The sequence below is a fragment of the Leptosomus discolor genome, chromosome 5 (genome assembly GCF_034619465.1).
Source record: "Leptosomus discolor isolate bLepDis1 chromosome 5, bLepDis1.hap2, whole genome shotgun sequence".
Lineage (NCBI taxonomy): Eukaryota > Metazoa > Chordata > Aves > Leptosomiformes > Leptosomidae > Leptosomus > Leptosomus discolor.
Genome location: NC_141395.1, coordinates 28,188,170 through 28,201,814, shown reverse-complemented (window position 1 = coordinate 28,201,814; position 13,645 = coordinate 28,188,170). Strand labels below are relative to the sequence as shown.

The 13,645-nt window shown below is 36.4% G+C and overlaps 1 protein-coding gene across 49 annotated transcripts in view; it reads right to left on the bottom strand.

Moving 5' to 3' along the window:
* Positions 1-13,645, bottom strand: part of ABI2 (abl interactor 2) — a 64,082-nt gene that overhangs the window by 14,978 nt on the left and 35,459 nt on the right. For 10 of the 49 annotated variants that reach the window (XM_086465239.1, XM_086465244.1, XM_086465259.1 and 7 more), the window contains 4 exons: positions 13,127-13,303; positions 2,071-2,168; positions 1,172-1,318; positions 5-129 (listed from right to left, as the gene is read on the bottom strand). In XM_086465239.1, the coding sequence (XP_086321365.1) occupies positions 5-129; positions 1,172-1,318; positions 2,071-2,168; positions 13,127-13,303 (547 nt within the window). Of the gene's footprint in view, positions 1-4; positions 130-1,171; positions 1,319-2,070; positions 2,169-6,605; positions 6,610-9,353; positions 9,372-13,122; positions 13,304-13,645 lie in introns of all 49 variants that reach the window. The other 39 variants (XM_086465249.1, XM_086465261.1, XM_086465268.1 and 36 more) reach the window with 11 other exon arrangements.

Below are 13,645 nucleotides of genomic sequence, written 5' to 3'. Positions count from 1 at the left end.
TTACCTGGATAGACACTGGGAGGAGATGGCGTGGGAACAGCAATAGGAACACCCACACTTCCACTTCCACTGTTCTCTCGACTGCTGCTCCGACTACTTGGGTGGCTTCCTCCACTACTCCCACTGCTGCTGTAAGAAACCAAAATAACCCAGGGTATGAATATGCTGCTGTGCATGCTGAAACCTAAGATCGCCCATACAGCACCTTACTAATTCAGAGAATTAACAGGGGACAAAAGAAAAAGAAACAAGGATGATATAAACCTATATAAAGCTTAGTTTTCCTAAAACTCTTCACATTGACTACAACACAACAGGTTTTCCAGTTAGTCTTAGTGAACTTGCCCGAAAATGAAACACTTTTGAAACCCTACTCCAAAGCATGTCGTTCCAATATTGTTAAACCCCTACTGAACAAATAGACTTTTTTCCTATAACTTAAAAAAGGCATAGACTCTGGTTTATATGCTTTCATATAAGACTACTGAAATTTGGAAATTGTAAGATAGTAAAGTAAAGTAACAGTCAGATTTTCTTATATTTTTAAGTCCATCTTTTTAGCCATCTTCAACTACTTGAAATCTTTACTTTTTAAACATCACAAGGAAAGTATTCAGACCCGTCACATCATGAAACTCTCATTATCCTAGAGAAAAGGCTAGTCTTCTGCAGAACCTTTGGTAATAAAGTTGAGCTTTATTCTGTGTTTGAAGTTATCAGTATCCTCAAAATATAATGCTCTTTTTCAGCTACTCAATCTATTAACATCAAAGACTGTTCAAACAAAAATGTGAACAATAAGCATAGTATGCAGTCCTGTAACACACAGAAGCAAAATGTTTATGAAGTCTTTTCCCAGTCTTGTAGGCGTTTCGTAATATAATATCATGATCTACCTACTTGAAAGACTGCAATTTTCATAAATCATTAAGTACTGTAACTAAGTGATAGCACTAAAATTAAGTTGACTAGGGGATTAAGTGAACAATCATAACATAATTCACTACTCTGGTTTTATTAGAGTGCACTCTCATCATGCCAAATGATGTTCCCAGTCCGTATCATGAATCAGCAAGCTACAGATGCAGATGGATTCGGTATTTATCGTAGTATTTTTGTCCATATGCTTATACAATACTAACGACACTTTGCACAAGACTACACTGAATACCTGTATGTGCGATTCCTCTGGTTCACAGAAGCTGTTCGAACAGGGCTCTGTTGTGAGGGAGCCATATTGCGTGTCGGGCTAGGCACGTAGTCATTTGGTACCACCGGAGGACGTACTGGCTCCAACGTACGATAGGGAGAGTGACGCCTACACAAGGAGCATATTTCAGAAGCAAATTAAGATAATACAGACAAAACCAAAGATTTTCCATTCTTTAAAAGATAGCTACATACTTATCAGTAACGGGAGCTAAAAGAACGTTTTCTATAAGTTTGCAGGATCTACTTTGTAGGATGAGAAAACACAATTAAGGATGTTCTTCATGTACTTCAGTCTTCCTATTAATAAACTTGCACATCCCATTCTTGTTTTAAAGTAATCCATATCTTGTTTTAAGATAAAGCACCATGGCCTGTATGTATATACATAATCACATACCAACAAACAGCATCCATCCCATAACACATTTTCCTAAGGTCACATTCAAGTTCATAGACTTAACAGGAAAGTACTTTTATCACACACAGCACAAATAATTAATGAACAGTGCCACATACTAATTTTCCAGTTGTTCAGCACCACCTGTCAAAGCTACACAGTTAATGACTTTTTACTCTAAAGCATGTAGTTGTAAGTGTTCTGCAACAATAAAAAGGTTCCTGTTGGGAAAGGCTGATAATGCCCACTGTCCTCTGGCAGAAACATGCTAACTGATATGTAAGACATGATCAGTATAAGAGGATGTGGATATAACACCTCTTGACCTTGTGAATGGTTAAAAAACCCCAACCAAACAAAAAACCCCACAACAAAACAACCCCACACTACAGAAAAAGAAATCTTCCTTTTTTCCCCTTCTGTTTACCAAAGCTGCTCACACATTTGGTAACTACACTTACCCAATAGTTCCTTTTCCCGACATCGGTGGACTTGGCGGTTTCTGGGTGGGTGGTGTTGTACGAGGCAGCCCACCCATCTTCATATTCTGTGTGCTGACCTGCATGGAAGAACGGGAAGAAAAATGGCCTTCACTAAGCTCAGCTTCTAGGGGGAGAGACACTGAGATGCCTTTAGCAATTAACTCTCAGTAGGGGAAGGTCTGAACAAACAAAAAAATTGAGAGGCCATGCATTTTATATGCAATTTCCACTCTGCTAGAAGTCAAGAGTTGCGCTCAAAGGACTCTTTATTACTTAAATTATTTTTAAAAATTGTAGATACAAAAAGTGAAGTTGCCTTTAGGCTACCACATAAACACTAAATCACTGACAATACAGACATTGTATCTAACTTGGTTAAACCTCCCAGTCATCCTTAGAGATAAAGGCAGTTACTTCAGGTTGCACTAGTGAATGTTAAATTTGCAAAAATATTTTTGGATACTCTTTAAAAATACTAAGGTTTATCTAACAGGCCACAGTTCAATGTAATTCATACAAATAAGGACAAGTCAAAGTAATCTCCAAATATGATCCATTAATGTTTTAATGTTTTCACAGTACAATATCAAAATTTTTCAAGATAATATTTATTGTAAATATTACTTATGTATATGTAAACAGAGAGATAAAGTTATATGGACAAAAATATAAAGATGTGCCTTTTCTCCCCACTAAATCTGTAGAAACTGAATCTCTCAGAACTGATAAATAAATGGACGGGGAGAAAAATATTTAGCAGTGATTGACGTGATGTAATTGTGGTTGTCCCCTCCTCCTCTTTCAGGTTAAAATACTAATGAAGGAACTTTTATGAAAAAGAATTTACTCTAACTTCTTAAAAAAACTGACATTCCTGACTGATTGATCAATCTAGGAATCATAAACAATTGTTACCAATGTAGGCATTTTGCTTATCTGTGTAATGCCAGCCACGCATAATTCTCTCAATGCATGCACCCTTAGAGGAATCCATACATGGTCTTCTCACAAGTCTCTGTTGAACAGCTTTGATTTATGAAGCCTCAACCTATTGCTTAGACTCAGAGATATTCAACAAACCTAAATAAGTATGCTTACATCCCTTTTTCTGTTGTTCCTGTCATGCTCTATTTCACAGTGTTTCTTATTTCCAAAATACAAGTCTTGTCTACTGCCCCCACTTCCCATATAAAAAAGGCACAGTGATCATGGCAGTAAGAGCATTTGCAAACATAATTAAAGGCAAATTACTCCTTTAAAATTTGCTTATTACAACTTGCTTGAAATCCTGGCAACCTTTAGATTTATGAATTGATAAATACTGAGAACAGTGTAAAGAGTAATACTCAGTATTCTAATCCACTGAAACTTGATTCCCTGGCTCTAAATAATCCCACTGCTATCACATTTTCAATCTGCTGGGAGGAAAGGAAAACCAAGCGTTGGAAGGGGGTTTTTGTCAGATTCAAAACCAGATGTTTGGATTTAGTTGTGCAAGAGTACTTTGTAATGTCAATTTAAGACAAAATTCTTTTGTACAGCATTATAAAGTCCTTTAAGCCAACTCTAAGCAACAAGAAATCTAAAGTTATTTCAAGTGAGGGATGAGGTAAGCACTGAACTACAACTACTTGAAGGGAAGAGGGGAAAGTGTAAAATAAAGTATATTTTATTCTATACACGGAACATTAAGAAATAGCACAAAATCTGATTTTTTTTTTTTAAAGTTGCAGCATCCTCTGTATTTCCTCTTTCACTAAAGACACCTCTTTCACCCACCTACCTATTTGAGTTGGCAAAAAAAAAAACCCTGCACAAACAAAAAAAAAACACCTTAATTAAACACTCGCTGCATTGTCACTTGCTGTATTTCAAACAGCCCACTAAGCCTAGTAGCGCAGGGGGTTTGGATGTCTTCAGATGACAGCAAACTTGGACCAATCTGTGCCCCTGAATAGTCCATTTAGGTGTTTTAACTGGCTACACTGTTGTTTCTAGCCAGATAGTGTAACCGCTAGCTATCACTTTACAGTTAATATAAAATTCTATATATTTAACCATAAAGAATCTTATTATTTGTATACAATCATTGCAAGAACAAAAACTACGTTTTAGGCTTCCATTGGGCTAGAGCTACATAAACAGAAAGGACAGTAGAGGCAGCAGATGCAGTGACATCACACATTATACAGTAAAAAGTGGAGGTAAAACTTGCCTGACGCAGAACTCCAGTGGCTGCTAGGTACTTTCATTAACACTGCGAATAAACATATCCCTGACATAGGATGGGAAGGAAGCTTTAGAAAATGTGGCCAAAGAAGAAAGGATCCTTTTTTAGCCCAGAAACTTTAGTCACAAAGAAGCCGTCCTTAAGAAAGAGTAAACTTAAAGATGGGTAAATGCACTGACAGTAAGTCTAGTTTCAGGCTCTTTGAAATGACTTTTCAACATTGAAATCGAAATGTTGAGAGAGCAAGTAACTAAAGTTTACAAGGCTGTCTTCAAATCTGTCAGGACTGATGGCTTTAATATCAGCTACTGTAAGTTAAACAACCCTGAGTAACTTCCCCATTGACTTAAGGCCAAATAATCATGGAAAAGAAATGAAGAATATAGAATTATTCCAACAGCTCTGATCAAAATGTACAGACTGTGGAAATAATAGCATGCAAGGCACTAAAAAAGGTTATAGACTGCCTTGAGGAAAGAAAAAAAAAAGGAAGAAAACGTACAACTATACAAATTGCAACTTCAGTTGAGATACAAACATCGTAACATTTTTAGCTGTTCGGTTCTATGATGACTTCTACTAGGAGGGCAGAGGAAAAAAAAAAAAAAAAAGAGGGAGAAAAAAAAAGAAAGCCATTAATGCGTCCCTCTAGCAAAACTTCACTGTATTGCCTTTTCCATTCTGCACATATGGTTGGAAAGATAGTCTCCATACACATATCCTCATCCACACACATCTCTCTTACAAACTTCTAAAATCCGAAGCAACCACCGAACTCAAGGTCACACTGCATTTGCTGTTAAGTTTCAAAAATCCATTTTCTGGAGTAAGCTGTAATTTGCCAGAAGTTGCACTGTTTCTGACATTTCCTCTAGCTCTGCACAGCTAGAACTATCCAGCTGCAACTGGTTTAATTACAGGGTGAAAGCAGAGGAATGCATCTGACTGTTGGTGGTTTGTTTGGCTGCAGGACCCCACAGATCTGTGGGATGGTTTGCAGTTAAGAGCTTCCAAATTCTTTTAGGAAACTGCAGCAAAACAGAGCCTGCAACCAGAAACACAAAGGACTACCTCTGCTTTTGCTCGCAACTGCCAAAACAGCTAAGCACTGTGCTAAGAGAAGAAAAAATGAAGAGAGGCAGTAATGATTTGGGCACAAACCTCAGAAAAAAAACCCAGCTGACTGTTCTAAAAGCAGGAAGACAAGTAGTGCACAGGATCTACACAGAATGCATGCAGGGATTTTTCCAAATATTTTTTTGCCTTTCCCACAGAAGCAAAAAACTAGAAAATATTACCAACTGAAATTACACGGAGGAACAACAAATAATTCTAGGGAGATCTTGGATAAGCTTTTTTTTAATGGGATACCTTTTTATATGTGAATTAGCAAGCACCTGCACTACAGAAGAAAATGTCTTCCATCAAAGCTGTAACTGTTGGCACTGGAGCTGGCATTTGAAGTGTCGCTGAGGAAGAAACTGCATAAACAACTTAAAATAAGCAGAACCTTGGTAAGTAACACATCCTGGAGGATGCTCTGAGATCCAGCTCCACAGTAACAGCCGTAAAATGAATCGTAAAGAAATGGACCACTATGGACCATTATATTTAAAAAGGGTAAAATAGTATTTTATCCATTCATCCAATATTTTCCATATTGAGCTACAATATCAGTTTTAGAAAGGTATCATCTGATGACTTCAAGACATGATACAGGTCTGACTAGAGCCTTTAGAAAATTAAAATTTTAAGTTTATGTTTTTGAATAATTAAGACTTACCTGACCAATTTCTATTTCTGGCAACTAGTTTTTCATAGATCCCAGTGATTAAATCACCTTCTTATGGTCCTACATATGACCGAGTTTCCTTCATAGTTGCATTTTTATAAACATTTAACAGATTGAACTTCTTTAGCACACCACTGTATAAGAAGTTCATAGAGAAATAAACTGTTTAAAACTGAGAAATCCTGTAGTTCATTCAATTCAATTCTTGGGAATGTTTTCACGAGCAGAAAAATTCACCAAACAAGAAGTGCAGAAATACATAGTTGGTCAGATATAAGAGCTGGTCATCAGACATGCAGAAACTATTTGCACCAATGCACTGTTTATTTACGTGGCTGTAAGGCACTTACTTGCAACAAAGATTTCAATCCATATTTTTTACTCTTCTGAAGAACATCTCATTGTCAGTTTTGTTACCAAAACAAAGTGGTTTTTTTCCCCAAAAGCCTGAATACCAGATATTCCACACAATCAAACCTCAGGAGGAGCTACTTTCCTAAGCCAAAGCTGGACTGTGCCCAGAAATTTTTAAGTGGTGGTTTACGGTTACGTTGGATTTTCTAGAACTTTCAGGATGTCATCTTTTGCCCAAAATCTAATAAGGAAAGGTGTCCCATCAGTGATGTTCCATGGGTTATATTCAGAAACTTCAAGCAGCTACCCAACCTTCTTGAGCAATTTTACATCTAACAACTCCAGCAAAAAACAACCTAAGGATGAATGAAAACTACTTTTCCACGCCTTGCTTCATCTTGTTAACGCTACAGAGAGGACGAACAGATTTTTTGGCCCATCATCTACTACCTCAAACTAGATTCTTTTTCAGGCTGTGCTCAGCCACTCAAATACTTACTCTGCATGTCTAATTAAACCATACGTTTGTCAGTTGATTAACCAGTTGATATGGAAGTGAAATGTCTAAATTTCAACACTGTCTTGGCAAATGACCGCAAGTAGAAGCTTCAGCAAGTGAGTTTACTTGTTTTTACCACATCCACCTACGTAAAGTAACTGAAGAACCAAGTCTGGTAAATACAAAAAGGCTTAAACAATGTCATTTTCAATTGATTTGCCGACAGGAGATGCTACAGATACTCTTCTGACTTGCAATTGGAATTGTCTTCAAAATCTGTTTAAAATTTAAATTTAGGCTACCCAGACACATGCACAGGTAGCCCTGCTACAGTCAGTCAGTTTAATACTGTAACTTATAGCTAAGACCAAAGTTTCTTTGCAGCCATGAAAAATAAATGCAGGCTAAACACTTCATACCCAATCTCTCATAACTGAAGTAAAATTATTATTCACATGGAACTAGGGTTAGTAGCCGCCTTTTAGTTTTCTTCTTTCAGGCTCTTGCAAAGTGACTATAGTAAGACTTAAAGAATAACTCATGTCCACTAAGAGTGCTGTGCTGCTTTTTGCCTTTTTTTATTTTATTTTTTTTAAACCCTCATGTTTTGGCAGAAGTTGATCGACATATCGTGATTTCCCAAATCAAATTTCTGATCAGGTTCACTCTAGTAAAAATAAATAAATATTTTAACTGGCATCATAACAAAAATTGTTATTTTCATTCCAAACCTATAAAAAGAATTGTTTTATCTGAAAAGCTGAAAAGGCTCTTATTGCCACTGCAGATGATGCGGCTCACACATAAACCATAATTATACAATTTTATTTTATTTTTTTTAGGATGGTCATTGCTCGTTTATAACTGCAACTGCAGAAAGGAACAAAGAAAATTGAGTTTGCAAATTGTTTTTTTAAGATCACTGAGAAAACCATCATCCAATATGAACTGCGCCCAGAATAAGGCATATTCAGCATCAGAAGTATCCATTTTGTGTGGACAGACAGAAAGAGCCAGGGAGGAGACATACTTTGCGATTCTTAAATAAAAAGCATTTAAACACTATGTGACTTGAAATACTGTACCTCACACACTTATGTAAAAATAAATTTCAAATGACATGCAAGAAATCTCTTATTTATCAAACACTTTCCATTGTGATCAGATGTGCTACATACACTTAAATACCTTAGTAAAAGTACCATCTGGCCAGTTCCATGGGGACATCATTGGGATATCTACAGTAATACCTGGATTCACAGGCAATCTTTTCAAGAATGTTTAGGATTTTCTTTTAGCTTTTTCCAGTCATGGAATATACGTAGTCATGAAAAATATTTCACATCAACTTGGAACTTCATCTAATTAATATATTCATACTACATCTTGGCATTCTATGTTCTAAAATACAGTTTCCTCTGTAAAACTGCGGTAGCTGCTACTAAGAAAAAAAAACAAACAACCAAACAAACAAAAAAACCCAAAAAAACTCCCTTTCCTTCCCTCTTTCCCCAAACCAGTTGCACTTCAAGAGGACAATGGTATCACAATACTCAATAAAGATTATAACCTATCTATTAATTCATGTGCTATGAACTCTAACATAGAATCATGCTTCATTTAACTGCTTGTCTAATTGATTTGATGCTTTTTATTGCGACGTCTGCAGTCACTAAAGCTACTAACATTTAAACCTCTTTAAGATCCTTGAGAATTTGACATACTTCAGACTCCAGTCTGAGTTCTTTTATGCACTATTCATTTAATATTCGACTAAATAAGTCAGCTTGTTGTTTAAGGGTTATTAAAAATTTTACACAACCACCTAATTTGTGAAAATTTCCATATATGAGTGCCTCTCAGTATTTAAATAGTGCTAGCAGTTTCTGAAAAAATTAAGGATACTGCAACTTTAAAAATAATATGCAGATTTGAATTTGTTACACACCTTTGGAGCCCAGTATCTCAGCAATCTCACAGTGAAACATGACTCTCAATCAAATCGTAACTTATACCGCATATAGGATAAAAGGAATATTACACAGGGGGAGGCTCATATTCATCTGCTATCTATTCACTGTATCTTTTTGTCTACACAAGGTTAGCACAACATTCCTCCCTTGTAAATGATCTGGCAGATACACTGAAGGCAGTCAATATTTTGCCACAAAACTTTTAAAATTAACTGTGCTAGCTTCCTTACATAAATACACCCATTTATATCACAAAATGTTTATCTGCAATGAAGTAATTCAACAGAAGGTCTGATACACAGGAGGAAGAGCAGGTGTTGTTTTAAACAATTAGTGACATTCACATTAATCATCTCCCCGTGTGTAATAGTCTCAGAAGAGTAAGAATGGAAATCCAGCCCTGGGGTTTCTTACCTTAAATCTAAGCAACCACTTAATGCATAAATGGAGCAAATAAAAGAGGTAAGGAAAAAAAGCATTGAAAGGTTAGTTGGAACTTCAGGATATGAAGAGAAAGGAAAAAGAAAGAAAAAAGTTAAGCATTCAGCATTAACAAAATAATGTATCAGTAGATCATAGAAAGAGTGGTTAAAGCAGAATGTGTCATGAACAAAAGGTTTTCAAGCCGAAACTTTTAATATACATTCACCACAAAGCCTTTAGATTAACACTGTAAAATTAATGCTCAAATGCCTGTACACTGTTTACTCAAGTTCTCACAGAGCTAAAAAAACGTCAGCTTCTTTCAGAATGGATCACAAGATCTAGACTGATTATCAGAGATTACTTTATTTGAGCTGTCAAAGAATAGCCTTATCAATACCCTGAGCTCACTTAAATTGTTACCGTCATTAGCATATTTACAACAGCTGAAACAGAAGCCTCTAGAATATTAAGCTAATATATGTTCTTTCCTAGACGATGCTGTTCATTAACTCCTAACCTCATGCCATGAGGTATCTCTTGAATAAAGATCAAGAGCAAATTGTGATGTCTTGTAAGTACAGCACTCTATATGGATACTGCAGCACATTATCAGTATTTTCTAAACTATATTTTGAGACGTTAACCAACAGTGAAATCTTATTTTAAAGCCTAAGTGCTAGCTTTTTGACATTAAGTCCTACATCTTACTGGCACAATACCATGTATCTTCTTTCCCTATAATAATTTTTAAAAAATCCTAGTCTTTCCATTTGAATGTCATTTGATCTGTTTTCAGTTAAGCTAATATAAACGTATCATTACATTTCTTACACTTTTTTGTAACACCAAACATTAAATATGCAGAATCTCAACAGTGGAGCATCCAAAGTGACTACTCTGTTTCATCCATTTACAAAAGACCTTAATGTATTAAAAAAGAAGCATAACCTGATTATTAGAAAATCTTCTGTCTTTGAGTTTAAAGTTCCACTGATCTATTAACAAAAACAGTCTCTGCTTCATACAGCTGCACTGGAAAACCAGGTCCACCTATACTGGCCAGAGTGGCCAGTTACATTAGGGAGTACATGAGCAGAGCCCTTTTCCTCAGCAGCACTGCCTGATAATCACAGTGCCTTAATATACACCACTTTGAATGGATCAAATAGATCAAACTTTCCCCCCCCTCATTCTCTTCACTGAAGAACTCTTTGGAGTGAAGAACCAGTTGGAATATTTTGTAACTCAGAAAACATTTGAAAATATTGAAAGCAAGTGTCTCTCATACAAAAGGTTCTTTAGATTTCTGCAGCATTGCATCTTCAGGGAGGGAAGATGAGGAGGGACAGCTGGAATGATATAGGGGCACTTAAATTCTCTTTCATCTATTAAGAAACCATATCGCAGAGCACCTTTTCCTGAAGATGGTATCCACTGATGCTTTGAATTTCTGAATAGAAGGAATAGGTACTCAAGTGCCTTTACTACTTCTCTCAATATGGCATACTGGATTTCTTGGCCAAGGATGCTCCCTTTTTCTCCTGTACTATTCTCTCTCCAGTTTGCCATCTTTCTCAGGGGTTGCAATGAATGCCTGCTGCATTAGCTCTTTGACTGTCCTGACAATGCATAATTCCAGGTCCAAGTACTAGAGGGAAAGCCCTGTAGCAGAATAAGCAGTAAGAGGACAAAGAATGCAGACTGAGGCACCTGATGCTAACCGGAACTTCAATCTATTTATGCAGTAACTCCTTCTGAATACTCATTTGAAGGGAAAAATGCCACAACTCAAGCAATAAAGAGCTATAAGTAGGCAAATTTAAAGTTCTTACCCCTTTTCTTTTGTTTTCTCTATGTTCTCCATCCAGAGATATAGTAAACTAATCTGTAGTTACTCAAGCAGAACAAAAACAGGTTCATAAGCACAACTGTCACTTTCTCCTCATCAGCAAGAAAGTGTGGTTCTTCTGTGCTGAACACAGGATTAATCTGACTGGGACACATCTATGGATCTTAAGGATAGCATGATTTCAAGTTCTCTCCTTATTGTTTCACAAGCACACAATACTTTTTCATTTTCTAGATAAATATAGTACATTGTAAATATAATTTGTAAGATGTCTCAAGCATATCACAAGCATAACAAATGGATGCAAATATACATTTGAGTCATCATCCATTTGATGAACTATGTTCTTTCAGAACGTAATTCATTGCATCAGAGCGAATATGATTCTGCTACATTGAGGTAAGTAGGATACCACTTATAATGGTTTAGTGCCAGTGCTAAATAAAGATTGTGCTGCAGAGCAATTAAAAACTATTCTTTAATGAGTTCTAAAATAATCTCCTTAAAATAAAAGTGATCATTAAAATATTTGCAACGCTAATCCTACAGGTTAATAAGCTCCATCCATATCCAAAAGGAGTTCTGCTGACCTGCATAAATTCAAAGTTTTTAAGAAATGGCAGTAGACTTTAACACAAGATTGATAATAATTTCCTGGTCAAAAGTGTAGTTATTAATGCTGGGGCATTTTGTTTGGTTTCATTTTCCAAATCAAGCTTGAAGAGTCACTTAGAGTTACAAATTGAGGTTTACTCTTTCGGTAAGAAACAGGAAAAAGAGACTTTCTGTTATCAAACAGGCTGTTGAGAAGACCTTGAGTAAAACTGCTTGGGAAAGATATATAAATTGGACTGTTCAGAATTTGAATTTTAAGAGTGTGGTTAAACAACGTATTGGCATTTAAATGGCTACCCAAGCAGACAGTTCAAATTGAACAACACAGATAACCTAATGCAGTTAGGTGTCAAGCAAAAGAAATTCTGGTGTACTCTGATTGGAAGAAGCATCTTACCTTACTGCTACTTAGCAGGTTTACAGATTTGTTAGTTTGTCATGTAAAAGTGACACCGCTTTCTGTTCTTTACCTTTCTTCTCCTGGAACTTTAACTGTCAGTGATCTCAGTTCCATATTTGTTTTCCTGGCAGCACAAGTTAACAATGAGTTCACACCTGCTAAGACTGTGTTTACACTCAGGATGTGCTTTTAAAAATGCATATCTAATCTCACATACATTACTGCTTTTGTGTACACTGATCTAACACTTGCACACAACAGCTACCAGTTGTGTCTCAGTCTGATCTTTGCCCTGAAATTCCTCTTTTTTTCCTAGTCTTAAAAGGCAGAAGCAGCTGGCTTCGAACTTGGTAGCAATATTCCCATTCTGAAACCCCATATGGCACAAAAGTTGTAGAGAGCTCACTTTAACAAAGCACATCACAGGGTATAACTGACTCTGACAGAAGAAAGAAAAGGGAGCACATAATACTTCTCATGCAAACCCTTTCTTTGGGTGTGCTTCAAAGTAAACCAGTGGCAATTACAGCTGGATCATACTTTGTGGTGCTAATTCAGGCAGAAAAGTGATGGTCATTAGCCTTTCAGTCCCCAGGTATATCCCCGGCAACTGATTCAAACAATAACAGCAGCATCACACTAGGTATTCAGAAGCATTTTAAAAGGTGAGAGCCATAGTCCCAGAAATAAGATTTGGTGGGTTTGCAAGGTTCACAAACACTGGGGCAAGGGAACTGGAAGGGGCAATTGCAAATTGGACAGGACTTCTCTTATGTTTATAGATACACTGGCCAGGCAAGGAGAAACTGGTATATTACCATGAAAAGCATCAGGTTATTTTGAAAATACACGAAGACAATGTATTTGCAGTTTGGCTGTTTTAACAATATCACCTACCTTCACTCCATGTCCAATATCATCTAGAATTGTATAATCAATAGGTTTCCTGATGTAGCGAACTGGTCGCTCCAAGTTAGCTGGTGCAATGATTTTGTGAGTTCTTGAGGTGTTTTTGTTTGTAGTCAAGATACCAATTTCTCTTCTAGCAACTTTCTCTTTGTGAATGTCCACCGTCTACAAAAGACGCAGTGTATTTACTAACAGTGGTATGCATTTGAATACAGAGTCAGTATAAAAAAAATTGAATCAGTTCCAACGTTTCAAAGATCTCTGTATACTATGCTAAACATATCACTACATATACTTGTTTACATTGTCTTTGTCAATTTACTGTTGATCTTGCCACCTCTAAAACGACACTAATAGCTACGGGTTCTTTGGGTTTTCTGTTACTCTCATTCTTTACAGTTCAGCAAAATTCTTTCTCCTCTCCATTCTCAGTGGTACCGATTAACTTACTGACACTATTTTATACGATTCCTTCAATTATCCTTTTTAATTTTACAATTGCTCTCT